Source organism: Azolla caroliniana, unplaced genomic scaffold, assembly GCF_043228905.1.
Source record: "Azolla caroliniana isolate FFs.n. ecotype wild unplaced genomic scaffold, voAzoCaro1.0.p SCAF_13, whole genome shotgun sequence".
Taxonomy (NCBI): Eukaryota; Viridiplantae; Streptophyta; class Polypodiopsida; order Salviniales; family Salviniaceae; genus Azolla; species Azolla caroliniana.
In genome coordinates, this window is record NW_028230448.1 from 18468465 (window position 1) to 18492137 (window position 23673).

The following is a 23673-nucleotide window of genomic DNA, read 5'->3' on the forward strand; positions in this document are numbered from 1 at the left end:
GTGAGATTACTGACAAACATAATAGTTCCCAATCAAACCCATCAAGACATTGTTGATGTGATCAAAGTCAACATTACCTTAACTATCAAGGCATTGATGGATCCATCAAGGAACCAAGCATTGGATTGATGAATTATTCAGGAACAAGCCACGAGTCCTCATTCTAGGGAACAATATAGCAAATTAAAGAAAAGGCAAAAAATCAATTCTATGTGTTCACCAAATCCATTTTTATGTCTTATAGGGTCCAAAAGCCATCCTTTTCCATTTAGTCTCCTAGATCTGGCTTTTCATTTGAAGCCTCGGGTAAGGCTTCATATTAAGATGCTTCAAATTGCATACGGACATTAAATTATTTGCAATTACTCTATAATATATATGTATATATATGTAATTAGTACTTTCTAAACATATTTTGCAACTCACTTGAAGGGCAGACTTGATTACAGATCAGAATCTCAAAGAATAGGCAATGGGGATGATAGCGAGAAAGTTTTCTTTTTTCTTTATATTGTTCAAGACAACATGGTCCAACCGTACATTGGGCTTCCATATGCTTAGACCAAGATGTTTTCTCCATTTCTTCTTGATGTAATTAAGCCTCTTATCCAACCAACAGCAAAAAGATTACCATTGTACATCAAAGAAAGACCCATGTTTGGGATGTAAATTTTAGAGGAGAATCTGTTCCTGTTATCTCAGCTTCTACTATTCCAAACATAATGAAAACTCATGTACCTACATATTTGGTTCTCGTTAAGGATGTTAATGCATATGAAATTGAAACAGAGTTCTCAGCATTTCACAAAGATAGGGCCTAACAAGCTTTCTTGAGCATTATTAGTTCTCAAAGTCTTCATCATATGAGTTATCTTCCTCTAAAAGGCACAAGGATCATGCAACTGATTTGATCTCAAGATTATGAATCTGGGAGGCAAGATAACATAGAACCTGACAATGTGAAACAATTGAGGGCCAATGGTCCTTGGTGCAAGGAGCCACAGCTTGTAGACCAATGGATCATCATATGATCAGCCCAGTTAGCATTGGATTCTATTGTGTGGAGGTGTGAATATCCAATCAAAAAAGTCGAGCCTTAGAAAGTCACTTTAGTTAGGCCCTACATAAAATTCAAGTAGAAGGTATAATTGAGTGGATAGGTTAGAAGCTAATGCATTTTTTTTAACAAGGTTACTCTTTGGTGGCATGAGAAAGACTGCCTTGTTCAAACAACATTCTCACATCTCTTTTGATGAAACTCGAAATTTGATTTTAGAGAGGAAGAGTTATGTTAAAAAGCAAAAACCCCAGGGAATCATAACTGATTTACTCTCTTTTCTGGTGTACTCATTGGAATAGTGTGGGAGCTATATGTGTATGACTTTTAGAGATGAATAAGCTTAAATTTCTCATGGGTTCAGGGCTTACTTTACATTAATTATCAATAAAAGAAATACTGAGAAGCACAAACCTTTGAAGGTCAACATGGTGTCAAATTCTTTGTGCAATAGAAATCTAGCTCTCTGGATGTGGAATTAAGTCATTAGTTAATATGAAATTGTAAGGAAATCTTTATTTAGAAAACTACACTAGTGGTGAGATAAGCACAATCAGTGTTTCATTTGTGATTTTACAGCTCTCTGAGGTTCCTTAGGCCAGGCTCAAATGAATCACATTAAACGAAATGGTTGGCATATATGTAACAAGTTAAAACCAAATCATCAATAAGTATCTAGAGAAGAATCAACTTTTGCTTAGACTAAACCATGCTCATCTCTCTATATATACCAGGAGAAAACCAAAATCTTCTTATTTGTATAATGAAAGTCTAGTATACATTCAAAACATAACCAAACCAAAATTCTCCCTCGACATATACCATGAGGAAATTCAAAGCTTCTCACTTATTAGATTGTTGAAGAGTGTCTCATACACATTCAAAACCTTAAACGAACCCAAAATAGTCGATCAATACATACATGTGTAACGTGTTATAGTAGATTGTAGACTGTAGTAGGAACTTTGAAGAGGACTAAGTAGTAAGGAGTCAGGAATCAGGAGTTAGGAGTTAGGATGAGGACTGAGGTAGCGCAGGAGAGAGTATGTATTGTAGTATGTGAAGGCGTGTAGAAGAGAGAGTCAGGAAGCAAGAGTCAATAGTTAGAATTTAGGATTGGATTATTATTTTTAAATCTAAAAACCTAAAAACCAAACCTTTAAACTGATAAGCCTTTAAACCGCTAACTCCAAAAACCGAACCGAATTGAAACCGAACGAAATCGTATACTATGAAACCAAACCAAACTAATTATTTAACTTTAAACCGATAAACCATTAAGCCACGGCTTAGCGGTTCGATTCGGTTCGAGCTGAAACTAGGCCCATTGCTACCCTCGACGGAGTCGGAGCCGGAGAAGCCAATGGAGGTGCGAACGACACACCTAGACGACGTGGACCTGGAAGACGAGTTGGCGGAGATCCACTATTCGAAGTTGCATTGGGCAAGGGCTACTACGGAAACCCCCATTCGGGTCGGCAACGTCCAAGAGCCGGTAATGGTGGTGATCAACCATAGGTCGAAGATCAACCTGATGTCTATGGACTTCTATAAGAAAGGGAAGTGGTTGATCAACACCAAGCACGGGTGGAAGATACGTGCGGCAACATGCGCCACGGAGGAGCTACACGGGGCCTGCCCGAATGTACGTGTGAAAATCGGCGATGCCGAGATTGATCAGAACTTCTTCGTGTAGGAGACATCCTCGCACCCGGTGATACTCAGCGAATCGTACATTACGACGGCACGCATGGAAACAAAGGTGTTGGATAACGGTTTAGCATACGCACGCGTGAAGAGCCAAGATGGGCGACACTCCGTCCAATTTCTGACAGTCTGACCGAACCATGAGCGTAATCATGAAACCCTCGGCGTCGACAGCCGAGGGGATTTTTAGAGAGGGCTATCAAGGTGTGGGGCCATGATAGTCTGGACACTCCGGTAGAACCCCACAAGTGTACTATAGCTAGGAAGTTTTGGGTCTCCGACAATGGAGGTTGTATGATAGCCGGCATCGGTGGCCGGGAGAAGAAGAGGGCCGAGGAACGTTGTCGTGAAGATTTATTACTGTAGTGTGAACCCGGGGTGGAATGGGCAAGTTGGTGGTGTGCAACATGTGCACATGTATAGTAGGAAACGATGTATAGAATAAGGGGGAGTATTTATCCTACATTGTAACGCCCTCCCCTCCTTGATCTATAAAACGAGGGAGGGGTCCCTTGTTAAAAGGGTTGCCTATTTTGATTGAGAGAGGTATACCACTTAGGTCGAGGGGTTCTATTCGGTTTTAGGGTTTCTTCTAGGGTTTTCTTATTGGGTTTCTTTAGGGTTTCTATGCTTCTTTGCTTACTTATCCGGTTAGGGTTTTCTTGTAGTCGTTTTGGGGTGTGGCCTATGCGGCCTTGGTTGTAATCTTTGTAAACTCTTAATATAGCATGTTGATGTTTCTTGTCTTGTGGGTGTAACTTGACTCCATCTATTCTACTCTATGTTTATGTGCTACTCTTCCTCTTCTCCTCTTGAGCTAAGCTTCCATTTTGTGTCTTATTCCTTCTCCTCTACTCCCTAGTCCAAGACCCCCGTGGTCCCGCCTGGGATCCTACACGTACTCGCAGAATATCGCGACAACGTTTCAGAGAGTGTGGAGTCCTCTGCCCCAACGAAGAAATTAGCAGCGTCGTGGAGGCGATTTCTTTCGACGACACCTTGGGGGAAACGGGAAAGGTGATCGATGAAGGTCGTAGTGAAGACCAAGTGATTCCGGTCAACTTGGTGGAGATGTACGAAGTCATAGCCGACTTCGGGGAAAGGCTCAGGTCGGATCGGACGACCTGCGTAGATACAAAATACAAGACTGTGGACCGCAAGGTGAGGCTAGTTGCGGCTCCCTTGTAGGAGGGCAGCGGGGAGCGGAGAAAAGGGGTCGTGTCGGGCCCAAGTTTACGGAATCCGTCCAGCATAGGACACCGGTTCAGCGACATAACGCTACGGGAGCTCAAGGTTGGTGGGGGTGGCTTCCTATTGCCGGTGGAGGAGGAGAGGTTTCGAAGAATGCTCGGAAGGCATGGGAAGGCCTTCGCATTCGCGCCGGGGAGATCGAGTGCGTAGACCCGACGATCGTGGAACCAATGGTGATCTTCACGGTACCGCATGTGCCGTGGAATCTCAAGTCGATTCTGGTACCCAGAGCTCACATCCCGAGGTTGATGGAGCTGTTGAAGCAGAAGGTGGAGATGGGCATCCTCAAGCTGTCGAGTGCCCCATATTCGAATTGGTGGTTTACCGTGCTGAAGAAGAACGGCATGCTGCGCTTCATTTAGGACCTGTAGCTGGTCAACAAAGTGACCATCTAGAACGCGGGTATCAGACCGACCATTCACGAATTTGCGGAGGCCTTTGCAGGAAGGTCGATCTATTCAGTCGGGGATCTGTACTCAGGGTACGATCAATTCCAACTAGCCGTGGAGAGCAGGGACATTACGACGATGCGAACTCCTCTCGGCTTAGTGCGGATGTGTACCCTGCCGCAGGGAGGGACCAACTCGGTGGCACACATGGTGAATGCAATGAATAAGGTGTTGAGGGAGTGCATCCCAGACATCACCATGCCATTCTTGGATGACATCCCGAGAAAAGGGTGCCCGGTGGAAGAGAAGGATGAGTTGGTCAGGCTAGACGGTTGCCGAAGATTCGTAGTGGACCACATCGGCGACTGCGAGAAGGTGCTTCAAACACTTGAGGACGCGTGACTCCCCTTCTCCGGAGAGAAGTCGGCTTTCGGGCAGTCGGAGATCCTAGTGGTCGGGCACTTGTGCGGGCCTTACGGCCGGAAGCCGTCTCCGGCAAAGGTAGAAGCCACCTCCGCAATGAAGGAAGAATGCAAGTCAATTATAGAGGTGTGGAGGTTCCTAAGCGTGTGCGCGTTCTACCATATCTGGATTCCACATTACGCACACGTCGCGGAGCTGCTCTACGGGTTGTTGAAGAAAGGGCGTAAATTCGAGTGGGGCGAGGAGCATGCGGAGTCGGTTCATAGACTGAAGGGGGTGCTAACCGCGGCACCAGCACTCCAGAATGTGGTTTACGACAAGGACGTCCCAGTTTACATTACGGTAGACACGAGCTTGACCAGGATAGCCTGGGTGGTCAACCAGGTGGACGAAACCGGCACAAGGTTTCCCATCCGGTTCAGAGCGAAGGTGTTGAGTGAGCGACAACGAGGATACGCCCAAGTTAAACGTGAACTCTGGGGTATTGTTTTGGCGGTCAAGGCCAATAAAGACTACTTGATCAGGACGGAGGTGATAATTGAAACGGACTACCTACCGATCCTTGGTATGGTTTCCAGATGCGCGACGCCGGACTTGGCAATGCTCAGGTGGATCACATACATTAAGTCTCTGAACCCGGAGATATGGCACATCTTCGGTAAAGACAACGCCATGGCCATTATGCTTTCTAGACCATGGTTTGACGACGAGGACGACATGGTTTCGGACGAAGAAGTCGGCGTAGACTTCTTCGAGTCGGCTTACATGACAACAAGGGCAGGAAGCACTCAGGCACTTACCGAGTTCAACGAAGGGGAGTACAACAGGGAGTGGCTCCAGATCGGCAAGTTCCTGAAAACAATGGCGCCGGACGCGGCATGGACAAGGGAAGAGGCTAGCCGGATGCGGAAGAATGCATACCATTTCTTCCTGCGGGATGGGAGCATATGGAGGCACCCGAAGAAGCGAGGCGGCGTCCCACTCCGCGTAGCGGCAGGAAAGGCAGAGCGAGAGGGGTTGCTAGCGGCGTACCACGAGAGTCCTTGGACCGGACATCGTGGGACATGGGGCACGTTCAAGAAGCTGAAGGAGAAGTATTGGTGGCTAGGGCTATACCAGGACGTGCACCGATTCGTAACAACATGTGAAAACTGTCAGATGCAGTCCGCGATCCAACATCGGGACGAGTTGCACCCAACCTACCCGCCGACCGTTCATTTCAAGTGGATGGTAGACTTAGTGACGATGCCGATGGGGGTAAGGCATATGCGGTACCTGGTGCTTGCGTGGGAGGACTTGACGAATTAGGTGGAGGGCCACACCCTACAGAACAAGACGACCACGGTCGTGTGCCGATTCCTGATCGAAGAGGTGGTATGCCGGTACGAGTGCATAGGAAAGATAGTAGCTAACCAGGGAGAGCTAGATGCACAGGAAGCCGAAGAGTTGTTCGACCGATTAGGGGTTAAGCTCTCCCTCACTACGGCGTACAACCCAGAGGCTAACGGGAAGGTAGAGCGCGGGCACAGGCTGATCGTGAAGGCATTAGTACGCGCGTGTGAAGGTCAAGCTAGGAGTTGGCCACGACTCCTACCTTACGCACTATGGGCGGACCGAACTACGCATAGTTCGATGACCGGGTTCATGCCGACGGAGGTGATGTACGAGCAGAAGCCGATCATGCCGATGGAGCGGACGATTTCCTCATGAGACGCGGTGGACTGGAGAGACGAGATGAGCCGGGAAGAGCTACTGGCAGCGTGGATTCGACAGCTCGAGCGAAGACTGGAGGACGTGGAGCAGCCAAAGGCGAAGTTGCATGCGGCAAGGGAAAGGAACAAAGGCCGGTTCGACCGAACGCACCAGCTACGACCGAAGAAGATCGAGGAAGGCGACTGGATGCTGGTTTACGACAACAACCTCGACAATCAGCACAAGGTGATGCGGAAGTTTGCGAGGAGGTGGTTCGGGCCCTACACCGTAACGAGCATAAATGACAATAGTACTTACCACCTTGTGGAGCTCGACGGGACGCGGATAGCGGTGCCGGTAGCCTAGAAGAGGATCAAGGCTTTCAAGAAGCGGCATGAAGATGAGCCAAACCCGGGAAGCGAGTACGACGATGACAACCGGTTCGGAGCGGGTGAAGTTTCGGAGAGCAACGGGTGAATACGAGCTAGGTTTCTCTAGCATTAGTCCCTCTCTAGTGCATGCCGGAGGATGCGCAGTTTGGTGGGGGTGGATGTCATGGAGAAAACCGACCTTAGGTGGAATCATGGAATTCGACACGTGAAACGGCACTTACGCGGGTGCACTCAAACCAACACACTGTACATAACTAGGGATAGGCCGGCAGGCCGGCGAGATGTGCATATCCTAGGAAGAATATATTAATAGGCTAGTAAATCGAAGCGAATCTCTGTCCGAAGGGACAAAGAATAAAAGTGATGTGACCAGGATGTAACGGTCCCTCCCCGGCGACCTATAAAAAGGAAAGGGGAGAATACTGAAAAGGGGATCGTGTTTTGACGAGGACGAGGTGCTATCGGACTAGGAACCAAGCTCTCTCCTCCTATATCGTTGTTTCCTGTAGGTTCTTTGAGTCGGTTGCCTACGCTTTGAGGAAAGTCGTGTGCTTCCGGCAAAGGCCCTACTACGTGTGTGCGTGGGTGTGTGATTGCTTGGGTTGGGTCTGTCGCCGGCTATTCGGTTGTAATCTTGCAAACACTGTATCCTTTACTGTTATTGGAATCGAATCTCTTGTTTCCCTCTCTTTGTGTTTTGTGAGTCTCTCTTTTACGCGAGTGTGCATCTTGTTCAAATACGCGTTAGTGGATCATTTAGCCGGCAAGCGTTGTTAGTTGCAAACGGGCCTAACCGGCCCTATGCCTGCGCTCTTCTCCCGCTCCGCCTTCTTCTCTCTCTTGCTCCTCGGTTCAAGGCCCCCGTGGTCCCGCCATATTTCTTACGCGAAAGTGGAACAACACGACAACGGTTTGTAGGTTTGCGCTTATTCATAAGGAATCAAGGGTCAAGATCAAGTTATTCTCAATCCTACAATGGGTGATAACTTCTAAGTATTTCATCATTGTACCACTCCTAGTAAGTGTGAATAGACAAAGACCTAGGTTTTGAGTCTATATAGGAAGGCTAACTACCTTAATGAAGCAATGGAAGTTACAACGTGAGAACTCTATCAATGTGGTAAAGCTCTAGTTGCATACATTTTTTCTTTTGTCAAAACCAAGGTATGATCCTTGTCTGCATATGGTGATATAGGACATTAGAGGGTACTCGAATATGTATCTCATTGTCTCTAAGGAGTGCTTGAGTTTTCATAGCAACATCTATAAGTACATAATTGGAATCTCACAATTTTCAAAACATATGAAATACCACTAAACATGAATACAAAAGATGGAATCATTTGATTTCACTGGTCGATATGAAAACACTTGGTACACTTGGGATTAGACCCTACAATAAAAACCAATATACCATTATTTAAATGCCAAATTCCAATGCTTCATAAGCAAATGGGGGGACCCATCTTCCCAACATCCATGAAATTTAGTGCAGTCAAGGATAGGATATTTATCGTCCATGGGCAGACTATAGGTAGTAAAGGCAATTAGAAGTTAGAACCAATTGTGTAATGATGGGGTTCAAGAGAGCGAATAAGATGTCTGAAAAAATCTTGTTCCTTTGATACAAAGCCATATACCCTTAGCTATGTCATTGATGGACTTTAATACACACACGTACAATGAATGTGTGTTCACAAATTAAAGTGTGTAATTGAGCTTGTTATCTCAAAAGATTATGCACATTGTGGCCCATCTAGTGTTTGGAACTTTGGGGATCATTGGCATCTAGTATATTTTTTGGTTTCACTGGACACTTGTCTCATTCAACCACCAACATTCAAATTTCAAGTTTTCTTCTGATAATTTTATAAGTCTTTACATGTGCACATATAGGTGAAAATATTTGAAAAATCCATCCTAATGCATCGTTCTCATTCAAAATGCAGAAGTATCAACAACCATGGAACATATCTATGAAGATCTAACACGTAGAAACACGTGTCTTCTTTCTTGAAATTGCAACCTTTCATTGCAAAATGCAAGCTTCTACATTTCTATGTCATGCTTATGTTGCCTAACAACTATAAAGACCATAAGAAATAATTTTGTTAAATTGAACGGGTGATGATTTCTTGACAATTTCGTTAATGAGTTGTAAAGGTAAGGCTCTAACAATGTGCTTTAGAATGATAAAAGGATGTTATTTTTGTTGTGGATCTCAATATCCATTGCAAATCCATTGTTGTCTATCATATTATGACACATTATCCTCTAGTTAGGTGCGATATCATCACCCGTCTCGCAGTACACAAACATGGAGACAAATTCCCGAAGAAGAAAATTGTCTTATTATTGCCAACCCAACAAAAGCAAAGTTTGGCCCTTGCTCTCAAGATGTATGTATGTATACATACATACATGCATATATATGCATGCACGAATACATACATACGTACATGCATATATACATATGCATGCACAAATACCTACCTACCTACATACATACATACATACATACATACATGCATACATACACACACAACATACATTCATATGCATGCATGAATACATACATACATACATAGTACATACATACATATGCATACATACATACATTCCTATGCATGCACGAATACCTTACCTCGTTCTAAAGGAGGATTAGGTATTATTGATCTAGTAGATCAATCAAGAGCATTGTTAAGTAAGTTGCTTGTTAGAGGATTTACGTCGGGGCAAGAGATATGTATTATTGCTTGACTGATGTTCAGATTGCTTTCCACACTTTGGTGCCCCCTGGTTGAAGGATGTAAATTGGATATTTATGGAATATTTTCGAGTACCTTCAGCCAATAGATGGGAAGATAAGTTTATTAGGAGATTATTTTCAGCATGGAAACAAGTATTACTTGGTTTGCTTCATAATAAACCTAACCCCAAACATTATGTTGAGTATCTCAGACAAAAGATAGTTTGGAACCCATTGTTTACAACATCAAATCGTTCAATGTTGGGTTCTAGACAATGGCTATCATGGGGGGAAATGACAGAAGGTCTTGCGAAAACAATTTTGACTTGGAAAGAATTTTTATCGCATTCATTGGAAGAGCAAAAAGAAATCCTATGCAATATGCATGGCGGCCAAATAATGTATCAACAAATTCAGGAAGCCATGAGTAGACTTCTCATACCACACAATAATGCTAACCATAGATGGGTTGGGGTTTTTTCAAGATTGGAAGTACTCTTGGCTGTGAAGGGGTAATCAAATGATAAGACATACCCGTTGGTTGAGGTGGAGGAAACAAACCAATTGTCTTAGTTGGGGGAAATGGTGATAGATTACCCCTATGCTATTGAGCACAAGATAAGGGTCATTGGATATGCCGAGCGTAAATGGTATATTGATCCAATGATAGAGGAAGTCTAGCTAGTATGGGAGATACTTAGTAGTACCATTGTATATCACATTTGGGAGGCTCGGTGCTCTCTCGTTTTCCATCAACTTAAAACACCACCAACTGAAGTGGTTTCGAACATTTGGTTAGACATAGTTCATACTTTGAAGGGTCAATGGGATGGTATAGTTGGAGATTCTGAGGCTAAAATTGCTCAACGGAGTGAGTTTCTTATTATCTGGACAGCTACTCCATTCATGACATCCAATTACATCACTCCTTATTGGCATTTTCAGCCGCTGAAATGGTTCTTTCCCCTGCTGATCACATAGAGGTTTAAAATCTTGTAAATTGTTTATACTAATGACAAGATATCTTTTTATAAATAAAATAAAATAAAATACCAACCTACACACACACAACAACAACATACGTACGTACATACATACATACATACATACATACACACATACATGCAAGCATACATACATACATACATACATACATACATACATACATACATACATACATATGCATACATACACACAACATACATTCATACAAATGTATACATACATACACACACATACATACATACATACATACATATGGATACATACGTACATTCATACACATCTTCTTTTCCGTGGGGTATGCATACATACACACACAACATACATTCATACATCTGCATACATACAAATGCATACACACACACATACGTACGTACGTACATTCATACACATCTTCTTTTCCGTGGGGTATGCATACATACACACACAACATACATTCATACATATGCATACATACAAATGCATACTTTCAAATGCATACATACATACATACACACATACACACACATACGTACATACGTACATACGTACATACATACATACATACATATGGAAACATACGTACATGCATACACATCATCTTCTTTTCCGTGGGGTCACGAGATGGGGATAGAAAGATCACGAGGTCCTGCGAGTGATGTACGTACATATATGTACATCTCTATTGATCTTATCATCACGTGCAGAGGAGAGAAGCACATGGTCTCGACTCTCTCCCATAAAATATCATCAATCTTCTTCATCTCACTACTGCAGAGGTAGGTAATTTAGAAGAAGATGAAAGGAAGCCCACATTAATCTTGTTACAAAGAAAACAAACCTCTCAGATGCATTTCCCTCTACTCTAACCCTACAATTGCTTCTGTGAAGCAGCAGAAGAAGAAAGAAAGAAGAAAGAAGGAAGAAGGAAGAAGGAAGAAGGAAGAAGGAAGAAGGAAGAAGAAAGAAGGAAGGAAGTTCATGGTGTATCTCTCTAACGGCAATAACAACAACAACAAACAAACACTGCATTGTTATCCCACACTTACAGTGACAAGCAAAATATGAAGCAAAGACATAACCACATGATGCTCCATGAAATGCACTCTCCTCGCCCTAATCTTCTTCCTCTCATCTCAGTACCTTCATTCCTACTCATTGTCTTCTTCATTCTCGTGACCCCACCTCAATCTGCAGTCCAAGCTTCGAGTCGACTGAACTGGGCTCTCATAACCACCGTCGTTAAAGCACCTCGTGACATCGAGAGCAGTAGAAGATGGCCTGCATTGTCGTCGGCAAGCGATGTTCAGTATGGCGTTGTCTTTGATGCCGGAAGCTCAGGTAGCAGAGTGCATGTCTATGCCTTTGATGATCAATTTGAACTTGTACCCATCGGAGATGATATGGAGCTCTTTCGCCGGGTAATACCAGAAAGACCAAAGATTAAACAAAATATAATGCACAAAGCACTGTGTGATGATGATGATGATGATGTGTTAAGAAAACAGAATTAAATAAGACAGTACATGCAAAAAGCACAGTCTAATGATGATGCGCATTGTCTCTTAAGTTTTATTTATTTCTGCTTCTATGCTCTTTTTCGAAAATGTTCTTGTTTTGTAATCAGGTTGCAAAAAGCTTGATAATTGAAATTCTGTGTTTCAGTCGATGAATAACGGGCACTTTATTGGACAGTTTCTCCTTCTGCTGCGCATTCATGTAGATAATTTCACTCTAATGGTTTATCCTTTGGGTAACATGATGTGCAGACGAGCCCAGGATTAAGTGCTTACGCTGAAAACCCAGAAGAAGCGGTGGATTCTTTGAAACCTTTGCTCAATGATGCGATAGATGCGGTACCCGAAGAAAAACGTTCAGAAACACCTCTTAGACTAGGGGTAATCTTTTTCTATGATTTCCTCACAATTCTTAATTATATTATACTTTCTCTTTTAATGTTGAAAATTTAAAGAATTGTGTAACAGTTTATTTATTTTGTTTGTTCAGGCTACTGCAGGTTTACGCTTACTTCCTGGGGATTCAGCCCAAAATATATTAGAAGCAGTACGTATAATTATCAATGTGCATCATCATGTAGATGAATATCTTCAATGCTAGATATATATATATATATATATATATATATATATATAAGGAAAGAAACGAAGGGCTAAACATGACAAATGCTCCTAACTTTTTGGGTATTCTGTTGATGTAAAAACAAAAGAAAAGGTAATCAATGTAAATGCTCAATTCTGGGTGTTTTTCGCATCAGAGATTTCTGATACTGAATGCAATATCAAGTTAGAAAGTTTGATTTCTGAGACTTCCTTTGATCATAGGTTCGCAATTTCTTCTCGGACAGTCCTTTCAAATTCCAATCAGATTGGGTCAGCATCTTGGATGGAAGTCAAGAAGGTGCATATGCATGGGTAGGTGATTATTGATATTATGTCGCATCTTCACTCAGATTCTCTTATATGCAATTGTGGAGAATATGCTTTTATTAAGTTTAAATTATCAAAATCTGTAAATAAATCAATTGCTTGTTCGGTTCTAATTAGCGTTGCTTGGTAATCTTCAAAAACCACTGAAAAATAGGAATCCATAAGGTAAGACACCGAAAATTAAGGAAAGATGATAGCTTATAATAGAGTAATCATATGAGAGATAGGTGCAAGGTATACACGAGTCTTTTCCATGGATCAGTCTTTCAACTGAGATACTAATCACTAGAATTTTTTTTTACTCACAACTTTAACAAATAGCTCTATGTACTTCTACATATAGATTTTTTTATAACCGCCAATGTTCACCTGACCTTCTCAATGTGCTGTTTTTCAGGTAGCAATCAATTATTTGCTTGGAAACATCGGAAATGACATTGGCAAAACAGGTGGTATTGTAGATCTTGGAGGGGGATCTGTCCAGATGGCATATGCTATTTCAGATGAAGCTGCCAAGAATGCTCCTGAGCCAGCCGAAGGGGAGGATGAGAATGTTAAGGAGTTAAATCTCTTTGGAAATGAGTACAATTTATATGTCCACAGGTATGTATATATATGCACTTGTTGGGAGTACATAATGCTACTACAGTATAAATGATCAAAATACCTAAACATACCTGTGTAACCAGCTATATGTCCACAGGTATGTATATATATGAACTTGTTTGGAGTACATAATGCTACTTACTATACAGTATAAATGATAAAAATACCTAAACATGTGCATTACTGGTTTTGTGGGTTTCTAACCACAAATGGAGACTTTTCTCCAGTAATTATATAATATATCACAATCAAAAACTGTCCCCACAAATGGAGACTTTTCTCCAGTAATTATATAATAAATAATATCACAATAAAAAAACTGTGTATATTGTTGTGCACACATATTGGATGAGTGAAAATGTTTTCAAGGATTCTCCATTTTTATCATGTTATGGTGACTTCTTGGTGTTAACCTCCCATTATTCTTTGCTTTTTTGCAGTTACTTGAACTATGGTTTATTAGCAGCTAGAGCTCAGGTCCTGAAACTAGTACAAGACAATGAGACGTGCCCTTGCTTAGCAAAGGGATTCAAGGGTATTAATGCAATACAGCTAGATCTAGCATTTGATATATCTAACCGACTACTAGTTACAATATTCTATATTTACATATATTAAACAGACTCTGGATTTAATCCCTTAAAATTCTTTAATTGTCACAGGGGAATATGTTTATAGCTCAGTGAACTACACAGCTGTAGGACAAGCATCAGGTGGTAATTTTGATGAATGCCAGAAGCTAATTGTGAAAGCTTTGGACAAAGACCATACATGTGATTATGCGGAATGCACATTTGGAGGAGTGTGGAATGGTGGGGGTGGTGATGGTCAGAAGAATCTTTATTTGGCATCTTTCTTCTTTGATAGGGCACTTCAGGTAGTATTTCTATCTTTATTGATGAAAGGTAAAAACACTCACAAAAATACCCATATACATACTTCTGCATACCCTAAACCCTAACAACCCTAAACCCTTAAACCCTTAAACCCTTAAACCCTAAACCCTAAACCCTTAAACCTTAAACCCTAAACCCTTAAACCTTAAACCCTAAACACAAAGGTTCAAGAATGCATGTCTCTGTACAAGTAAGATTTCGTACAACAGCATATATTCCATGAAACATTTTGAAAACTTGGATGTATTCTGCTAAATATCCAAGACTTTAGAGGTACCATGGATATATGTATTATCCTAAATTCTTCTCTTTTTTTTTTGGGGGGGGGGGGGGGGGTGGGGGGTGTATTCAAATGAATATGAGTATGCAGACAGGTATTATCAATGATACAGAGGCTGTGGAGGCCCAAGGGAAAGCAATAGATTTTGAGACATTTGGAAGGAAAATATGTCCATTGGGTGTAGATGAAATCGAAGAGCTCTATCCAAGAGTGGAAGAGGATGACCGCCCCTATCTTTGTCTCGACCTCGTGTATGAATATACACTCCTAGTAAACGGATTTGGTATACATATTTACATCCTTTCTCCTCTCTCTCTCTCTCTCTATACAATTCATTGCTTTTGCATTGATTCACTTTTCTTTTCTATTTATTGCTCATGAGACCCTTTAGTGACCCAAAAAAAATTTGGGATTTTTATTTTTTTTTCTTTTTCTTTTGCTGTGTTTGGAACAGGTGTTAACAAGACTCAAGAGGTTACATTGTTAAAGCAAGTAACATATAAGGGTTACAATGTCAATGCGGAATGGCCTCTAGGTAGTGCAATCGAACTCCTTTCGTCGTAGTGACACTGCCTTTTTCTTGAATCAATAATAAAGTTCATGGCCTTCACAAATTTGAATTTGTTAAGATCAACTGGGCCCCTTTATGTGAACCAACCAAGATGATGTATCATTAAGAAACAATGCCTTGCTTGAGTTTGTTATTAATGAACATGTTTTAAGGATTTCATAACAAGTTATGTCACAATGTTAATGATTGATGATAGCCAACAATTGTTCAATCTTCGACAATTTATCATCGATGCTAAAATAATTGGTGCAATGTCATTATTTTCATTTGCAAAGTAGTAACTCAATTTATGGTCAACCACTCAATTCACTAATATATTAGTAATTATCATAGAACTCACTTCGATTAAGTTGATTGAAATCCTATATAAAAAAGGCATTTAGTCTATTTAAAATTGAAAATCTTGGAATCTCATAAATAAGGCTGAATATGATAATTGGCTTGTAAATTTGTAATATGGGAAAAATCTAAGAATAATGATGGACTTCTAAGAAAATCCTAAAACTATTGCTATATGACACTCTGGAGCATTGTTTTTTTTAAAAAGATATCCATTCATTAATGTAAACAATTAACAAAGTTATGATTCCTAAGTGATTGACGAAGGGAACAACTACCTTGGTGGCTGAAAGTGCCAAAAATGAGTGCCATTGTTCAAGGGCATATGTGGAGTGGCTTTCCACAAAGTAAGAAGTTGATGGCATTGAGTACCAGAATCTCCAATAATACAATCTCATAGACCCTTCAAATTATGAACCAAATATTATTTACCAATTCAATTAGTGAGGCTCTAACTTGATGGAAAAAAAAAGAGCACCGAACCTTTCAAATGTAATATATAGTAGTACTACTAAATATCTCCCATAATGGTTGCACCTCCTTCCTTATCCCTAAAAACTACATAGACACTAATGGAAATACACGAAAATTTCCAAAGTTAGTGTGAAAACCATGGATCATTGTTATCAACAAGAGCACTAGAGTTGTAAATATTACAATGAATATAATCGAGGCTACTAGAGAAGTGTTGGTCGCAATACTAAACTTGAACTACCTTGGAAGCTTCAAATTGCCAATGCTAGTTTCGGATAATTGAATGTTGTTGCACATCAAAATATTTTACATTGGAGAAATCGTCCTAACACCACAAGTATTGGCTTGTGGGAGGAAGCCTAAAGAATCAATGTGGTTCAATTAGGAATTAAGGAGAACGGTAAAACTTGAACGAATTACATGCGACTAAGTTTTGCGCAGGAACCTGAACTAGCAGACAGAAGCACAAGTGCCACAAGCGCATTAATCTTTGTTGGCCATCCTACACATGGAAAGATGGAGGAAATAAATGATGAGAGAAGAGGTTGCAAGATTCTTCCTTTGATTTCTAGGGGGGCATTCCTTCGAGAGACAAGAGAAGGTGAAGATGCAATCATTTGTTTGCATGTATGAAAAACGTAGGTCTCTTCTTCACCTATCGAGCATCGATACATAATGGTTTTCATACTCACACTTCTTGCATTATGTACATTGGCTTCGAGAAGATCGATGGAAGCCGATAAACCTAGAAGGTTTCATGTCTTGGAAGAGCATAGAGAGGTGTCAGGTAGGGATGTGTGTGTGTGTGTGTGCATGTCTAAGAAAGAGTGCCCAGATGGATGTAGCTCAGTTTGGTAAGGTTGCCCAATGGAGATCAAGTGGTCATGGGTTCAACCCCTACATTCCACAGTGGCATCTAGTGAATTAAGAGATATATAAGAAGAGGAGGTGAGGAAGTTGGGTTCCGAACCCACAACGCAATGCTTGTAGTGCTAACAACTTACCACTAGGATAAGGTAATTACAATTAAAAGAGAGAGAGAGAGAGAGAGAGAGAGAGAGTGTGTGTGTGGAAAAATGGAAAATACACAAATCTCATCATGGATGGCGGAAAATCTTAAAAAGTAGTTGGTATTCTAAATTGCCACTTGTAGCAAAGGTCTTCGTTTGGAGAGTTTTGATTAGGGGATTGCCTTTGGGATTAGCTCTAAAGCATCGTGCAATTGTTTCTTTTGCAATGCTCAAATGGAAGATAGTACTCATCGTTTCATACAATGTCTGATTGCTTGTCAGATTTGGAGTTACATTTCTCAAATTTGGCAAGTTTTATTACGATGTTATTGGAGGCCTAAATAGTGGGTGTTTGCACAATTTACAAGGTTGACCCCCAAAAAAATCAGAGACGGAGATTGTTTTTTCTATTTCTGAGGTATTTTTGGGGGTTGCGTCATAATTGAGATAAATGCGCAATGCTTTTGTAATTGATGGTAAGCATGGAGTGATAGCATATCTACGAAAGTTGAAGGGAGCATGAATGTGGCAATTTTTTTTATTGGAGCAAGTGAAGTGTTTATGTTGTCTATTGGCAATTCAACATGTTCCACTACCACCCATGGAATGTAGTTAGCGGGTGACCATACTCAACTCCATTGTGACACCCATTGGAATTTGGAACTAGTGTTTTTCAGACACACATTTATTAATATAATTGTTGTGACGAAAAAATTTATTGGAGCAAGTGAAGTGTTTATGTTGTCTATTGGCAATTCAACATGTTCCACTACCCATGGAATGTAGTTAGCCGCTGACAATACTCAACTCCATTGTGACACCCATTGGAATTTGGAACTAGTGTTTTTCAGACACACATTTATTAATATAATTGTTTGTGTAGGAAAGATAAAAAAGAGAGAGCGCTTTGCCAATACTCCGTTCTGTCTGTCATTCCAGTGCTAATGGGCGATCACAGATAATGGAGTGGATGGCCGCCACAACCGTCATACTGGCGACTGGGACAATAACCGGAGATCTCCTGCATCAGGACAGGTATCCCTGAACAGAATCTTAGGAGAAAGAATCTCGGGAAAGACCTTCTGTGGGAGGGCTCTGCCAGTGGATGCATCTCGAAGAAGGGAGACAAAGAAGAATGAACCCTCATCTTTCTGCAACATGGAGAAGAAGAAGAAGAAGACGAAGTAGTAGTAGTAATGGCGGTTGTTGCTGTAGATCGACGGACCTTTGTGTCGGAGTGTTAAGGATCGTTTGTGTTTTCTTGGTTCTAATCGTCGCGGCTTCGTCCTCTGCATTATTTCTCTTCCCTCGTCTTCTCTCTGTCTTCGCATCTCATCAGCTTGACAAGGTAGCAATACATGGCTCAATGCTGGGGGTTTTCCCCCATGAAATTCTTCTAGCCTTTTCTTCATTAATCAAGGGCTCTACTTTCTTCGTATTGCATACTATAGGGAGGAATGAGCAGAGAAGAGATTTCCTCACAGCTGACCATGCTACCATCTCAAGAGGTAAACAAGGTACCGCAAACCTATATGTTGTCGTTTTCCTTCTCATGCATCTATTCAGAGAAATTTTTCGTGTGTATGTGAATAAGTATCTTGCTCGCTGTCGCTTGGTCTATGAATAAGGAACTTGCTCATATCAAGCATCCCCCCTAAATATAAGGAATATGTCTTACATTTGACATTTGATCTATATATATGTAAGGAATGTAGCCCAAATTTTGGCACTCCATATCTTGTATATACGACAATATTGCTCGCATTTGATGTTTTGTATCCTGTTTACATAACGATAATGCTCACATATGACATTTGATCGTCATATGTAGGGATCTTGCTCAAACTTGGCATTTGGTCTATTTATGAGGAAATTTACATATTTAACCTTTGATATGATCTGTATGTAAGAGTCTTTATCACATTTGACATTTCATATCTTGACATAAGGATATTCTCCTCTCATATGACATTTCATAAGGATTGCATGGACATTTGATCTTCGTATTGATTGATTGATATGATGATCTTGCTTAATTTTGACGTTTGATCTATAAATAATGATCTTGCTCACATTTGGCATTTCATATCTTGAGTATATAAGGATATTGTTCACATTTTCATTTCTTATCAGGAATATAGAAGGGTCTTGCTCACATTTGACATTTCATATCCTGTTTATTAAAGGATATTGCTCACCTTAAACATAAAGACCTGCTGTATTTCTTGTGTTGTGGACTGAATATTGCAAACATATCAATATTTTATTAAATATAATTCACTCACTAACAACACTAAGACGTAAAGGACTACACCTGCACACATTGAGATGTATTATTAAATATTAAATTCTTTTGGTCTAAATTCTGATAGCGACAACTACGAGATTATACATTCGTATATCTGTTTTCACCTAGATTAATTTGGAATTTTTGGTGAATGGTGGAGATTTAAGCTTTGGGAGCCTCCGCAAAATCAAGGATTTCAACCTTGTGTTTCTCCTGGTGAATCTTATCATGGTATCTCTCTCTGTCCCCCATTTTGACATGGACAGCAACATCCCCTTCCCAATTCACATTATCCCAGTGTTTTCTTATTCATTGTCCAATGTATTTTGATGCCCACATTCTCCAGATGTAATATGTTTTACCATTGAATGTGTAGGACTGAAAATCTCGAGGGGCTACCTGGTTGTACATGCAAATGGAGGATTGAATCAAATGAGGACAGGGGTAGGGGAGACAGTGCAAATCTAACATTACTTCACCAATGTATATGCTAAAAACATTCCATGTGTGCGCAGATTTACATTATCATATTCTAATGGTTAACAGAGAAAATTTGCAGATTTGTGACATGGTGGCTGTGGCATGGCTCATAAATGCAACTCTTGTCATTCCAGAGCTAGATAAACGATCCTACTGGCAAGATGCTAGGTGTGAAACATATTTCATATATATTAACACAGATTGATGCTAGAGTAGATTTGGTTGTAAATGTTTCCTTTGTTATAACTCTTTCATTACTTCTATTAATAAATGCAAGGGTAGGTTTTAGGGCAGGATTCTAGTTATGAAACATCTCATATGCATTAGCATAGATTGATGCAACAATAGTTTCTATCAAAAATCTTATTCTTCTTATAACTATTTCGTTACGTCCATTCAGTGTTTTCTCAGATGTGTTCGACGAAGATTATTTTATGAAGGCATTGCGAAATGATGTGAATATCATAAAGCAGCTTCCTATAGAGCTTCTATCCATCCAAAGAGCTAGGAAGCATTTTAGAAGTTGGTCAAGTGCAGAGTATTATGAACAGGAAATAACACAGCTCTGGAAAGACTACAAGGTCTTAGATGATTGATTATATAATGTTTACTTTCTTTGTTGATATCTTTTTTTAAGGGATTCCTAAGCCTATGTCCCCATCTTACCAGGTTATTCATGCAGTGAAGGCAGATTCTCGCCTCGCAAACAATAACTTACCTCCTGAAATACAGAAGTTACGATGTCGTGTACAATATGATGCTCTTCGCTTTGCCCCTTCCATTGAAAGTTTAGGAAAGGCAAGTATTGGATACGGTTTTTCACCTTACCTCATTTTTTTACCTGAAGTGGTTTAGTGAATACTTACATAGATGTTAGACTGTATACCAGATGCTCGTTGAGAGGATGAGATCAAATGGGCCCTTCATTGCTCTTCATCTGCGCTATGAAAAGGATATGCTGGCTTTTAGTGGATGTACATATGGTCTTTCTGATGCAGAGGTTCAGGAACTGACTATGATCAGGTGCAATTCATTTTTATCTTGTAGATCTGAATCTGAATCACATGTTCTTAGTTCTTTGATTTTTATGCAGGGTAAATACTCCACATTGGAGGGTAAAAGAGATCGACTCCAAAAGGCAGAGAGTTGAAGGACGCTGTCCACTTACACCAAAAGAGGTTGGAATATTTTTACAAGCTCTTGGGTACCCAACAACAACAAATATATATATTGCAGCAGGAGAGATATATAGTAACAATAGCTTAGTGGAGCTCCGAGCTCGCTATCCAAACTTGAAGTCCAAGGTACTTGCTTATCCTTAATTTTCTTTCTTTGTAAGTGGCATTGGATGTTCTGATAAATGTTTGAACAAGGAAACAATGGCGATGCCCGAGGAGCTTGAGCCATTCAACCATCACGCCTCACAAATGGCAGCACTTGATTACATTGTATCAGTTGAGAGTGATGTTTTTCTTCCATCATATTCTGGGAACATGGCACGTGCAGTGGAGGGACATCGGCGATTTTTGGGTCATCGCAAAACCATTAGTCCAGATAGGTACCATAAGCTTCAGATCTTTTAGTCCAAATTTGTTCCATCTTTCTTGAGTTTATTAATTTGTAGGAATTTGCTCGGTTCCAAATTTGTTCCATCCATCTTTCTTTTGCAACCATCGGTTCCACTCCCGTGTTTTATTTTCACTCATTTGCTCATTCACATGATCTCACTCTTTTATTCACTTAATTTTTATCCCAGGGTTGTGTTCTTATAAAGCCATGTATATCTTATTTTATCTTATGCATTGTTTGGAACATCGTGCCAATGTCAAAACGCATTTATTACATAGATCAGAATTTGAGCTGGGACATTGTTTGATTGAGACCACTATTGGCAGGAAGCAGCTGATTCAATTGTTTGACCAACTAGATGAGGGTATTCTACATGAGGGCAATGAATTCTCTTGGGTTGTGATGGAGATGCACCGCAATCGGTATTCCCGTGTTATAGTATTATGTTATGTCTCCATTTAATAGTATTATATTGTATTTCCTTGTATTCAGAATATGCTTTGTAATGTGACTTTGAATATGCTTATCCAGGCAGGGAGGACCGAGGGAAAGAAAAGGTCCAGAACCAGATAGCAGGGGTAGGGATCGTTTTAGAACAGAGGAGGCCTTCTACACAAATCCTCTTCCAGATTGCATGTGCCAGAAGCAGAAATTTGGAATGAATGGCTAAGATGCTCTTTACTAGAAAGAAACTACTCTGTTCTAGAAAGAAATTACTCTGTTCCTAGGGTCTGGCCATGTTGGAATAAGCAAGAAGGGCTTTTAATTCTTTTGATGAATACTTTTGAAATATCTACTTTTGGTCTGGGAGCATAATATGGACTGTAGTAGCCCTAGGTCATTTCCTTTCTCTTAATTGTACATGGCCAAAACATCCCTTGTCATTCATTTCCTTTCTCTTAATTAAATGTACATGGCCAGAACATCCCTTGTCATTCATTTCGTTTCTCTTAATTAAATGTACATGGCCAGAACATCCCTTGTTATAAACATAAAACCTCAGAAATCTTGTTGAATACTGTCGCCAGAGCCCAGCAATGAATCTCACTTTTGCAAATAGTAATCATATATTGTAGCTCAAATTTTTTACATTAATGTGCTATAATGGGTTCGAGAGGACATGCATCTTGTTCCATTGTCAAGGAGAAGCTTGGAGGATTGCCTTATTTTCTGCCTAATATATGGCTCATTGTTGGTTATTTGCTTATGTGCTTAGTATTTGGCAACACTTCAGTTTGAACCAAAACTTAACTATGAAACCATGGTCCACAGCTTAGATGATAACCAGTACACAAGAGAATAATGATTATGGAGATGAAGTGCATGGAGGGGTGGGAGTTTCATCCTTACCATTCCAAGTTTGAAGAATCTAGGTGTTTAATCTATGAAAGATGTTCAAACTGTAGTGAAAAAGTTGCCATAACAATTGGGGAACTTGAGTTGACAAAATAATTATAGATTGACCCATGCAAACAGAAATTAACCATCAGGGGATTAGTAATAGCCAACTTTGCTCAGTTAATCCACCAATTTTGGTCAGTTGACAAGGTGACCACCAATTTTGCTCGAGAGATTCTTATATGCAAGGCTATCCTTGTCATTTGTGATCCAATTAGATGCTACCAATCTGGATTCCAACAAGTTCCAGATTGGCCTATTGCTTTTGAAAGTAAGATTGCTTGTTACTTGTCATCCACTTAAAGGCTACCAATTTGGATCCTTACAAACGCCCTACTTTAAACTACCAATGCAAGCAAGTCCCAGATTGGCCTATTGCTTTTGAAAGTGAGATTGGGATTTATATTAGAGAGATTCTACCCATGTATGAAATAAATCAACAGTCAACATCACAAAGGGTGAAGTTATCATACTCCAAAATAAGAGAAATCCAAAACGTGCATTCCTGTATGTTTTTACCTTATATGTATTACGAGCAGAGAAAGATCTATAAGCCTTAAATGAATCCTTAAATGAATCTACCCTGAACATTCGCATCACCACAATGAATTATGACTTAGGATGGGCTATCCTGCTGATAAAGTTACAAATAAAAATTATCAAAAATTAACATGA

General features: G+C 40.4%; 2 protein-coding genes and 1 long non-coding RNA gene across 6 annotated transcripts; 2 read left to right on the forward strand and 1 right to left on the reverse strand.

Moving 5' to 3' along the window:
- The first annotated feature begins 11415 nt into the window (after positions 1-11415).
- LOC147856498 (putative apyrase 2) lies at positions 11416-15652 on the forward strand. Its single transcript, XM_087329545.1, has 9 exons — positions 11416-12062; positions 12411-12539; positions 12649-12705; positions 12984-13073; positions 13486-13691; positions 14135-14229; positions 14357-14571; positions 14961-15153; positions 15325-15652. Exons 1-9 carry the CDS (start codon positions 11706-11708, stop codon positions 15432-15434), a joined length of 1452 nt encoding a protein of 483 aa, XP_087185671.1. The 5' UTR covers positions 11416-11705; the 3' UTR covers positions 15435-15652.
- Positions 14344-14884, reverse strand: LOC147856499 (uncharacterized). Its single transcript, XR_015530703.1, has 2 exons — positions 14727-14884; positions 14344-14660 (listed from the first exon to the last, which is right to left on the reverse strand). It is a non-coding gene; the product is annotated as an uncharacterized LOC147856499 (long non-coding RNA).
- Positions 15653-18347: 2695 nt separating the features above from the next.
- Positions 18348-22659, forward strand: LOC147856500 (O-fucosyltransferase 38-like). 4 transcript variants are annotated; one of them, XM_087329511.1, is made up of 12 exons: positions 18348-18612; positions 18716-18772; positions 19719-19782; positions 19928-20034; positions 20111-20199; positions 20432-20612; positions 20701-20829; positions 20921-21054; positions 21125-21335; positions 21405-21589; positions 21927-22022; positions 22132-22659. In XM_087329511.1, exons 5-12 carry the CDS (start codon positions 20120-20122, stop codon positions 22268-22270), a joined length of 1155 nt encoding a protein of 384 aa, XP_087185637.1. In that variant the 5' UTR covers positions 18348-18612; positions 18716-18772; positions 19719-19782; positions 19928-20034; positions 20111-20119; the 3' UTR covers positions 22271-22659. The 4 variants fall into 4 exon arrangements, with proteins under 4 accessions (XP_087185637.1, XP_087185636.1, XP_087185634.1 ...); XM_087329510.1 differs by having other exon boundaries at positions 19928-19995; positions 20098-20199; XM_087329508.1 differs by having other exon boundaries at positions 18349-18612; positions 18716-18781; positions 19928-19995.
- Positions 22660-23673: the final 1014 nt, after the last annotated feature.

What these genes read in the sequence shown, in the direction of transcription:
- LOC147856498 (XM_087329545.1), top strand. Translation starts at nt 11,706, where the DNA reads ATGAAGCAAAGACATAACCACATGATGCTCCATGAAATGCACTCTCCT. An exon ending in AAACACCTCTTAGACTAGGG is followed by an intron (nt 12,540 to 12,648) that starts GTAATCTTTTTC and finishes TTGTTTGTTCAG; the next exon opens with GCTACTGCAGGTTTACGCTT. An exon ending in AAGAAGGTGCATATGCATGG is followed by an intron (nt 13,074 to 13,485) that starts GTAGGTGATTAT and finishes GCTGTTTTTCAG; the next exon opens with GTAGCAATCAATTATTTGCT.
- LOC147856500 (XM_087329508.1), top strand. Translation starts at nt 18,370, where the DNA reads ATGCATCTCGAAGAAGGGAGACAAAGAAGAATGAACCCTCATCTTTCT. An exon ending in CATCTCATCAGCTTGACAAG is followed by an intron (nt 18,613 to 18,715) that starts GTAGCAATACAT and finishes TGCATACTATAG; the next exon opens with GGAGGAATGAGCAGAGAAGA. An exon ending in AGCTCTGGAAAGACTACAAG is followed by an intron (nt 20,613 to 20,700) that starts GTCTTAGATGAT and finishes CCATCTTACCAG; the next exon opens with GTTATTCATGCAGTGAAGGC.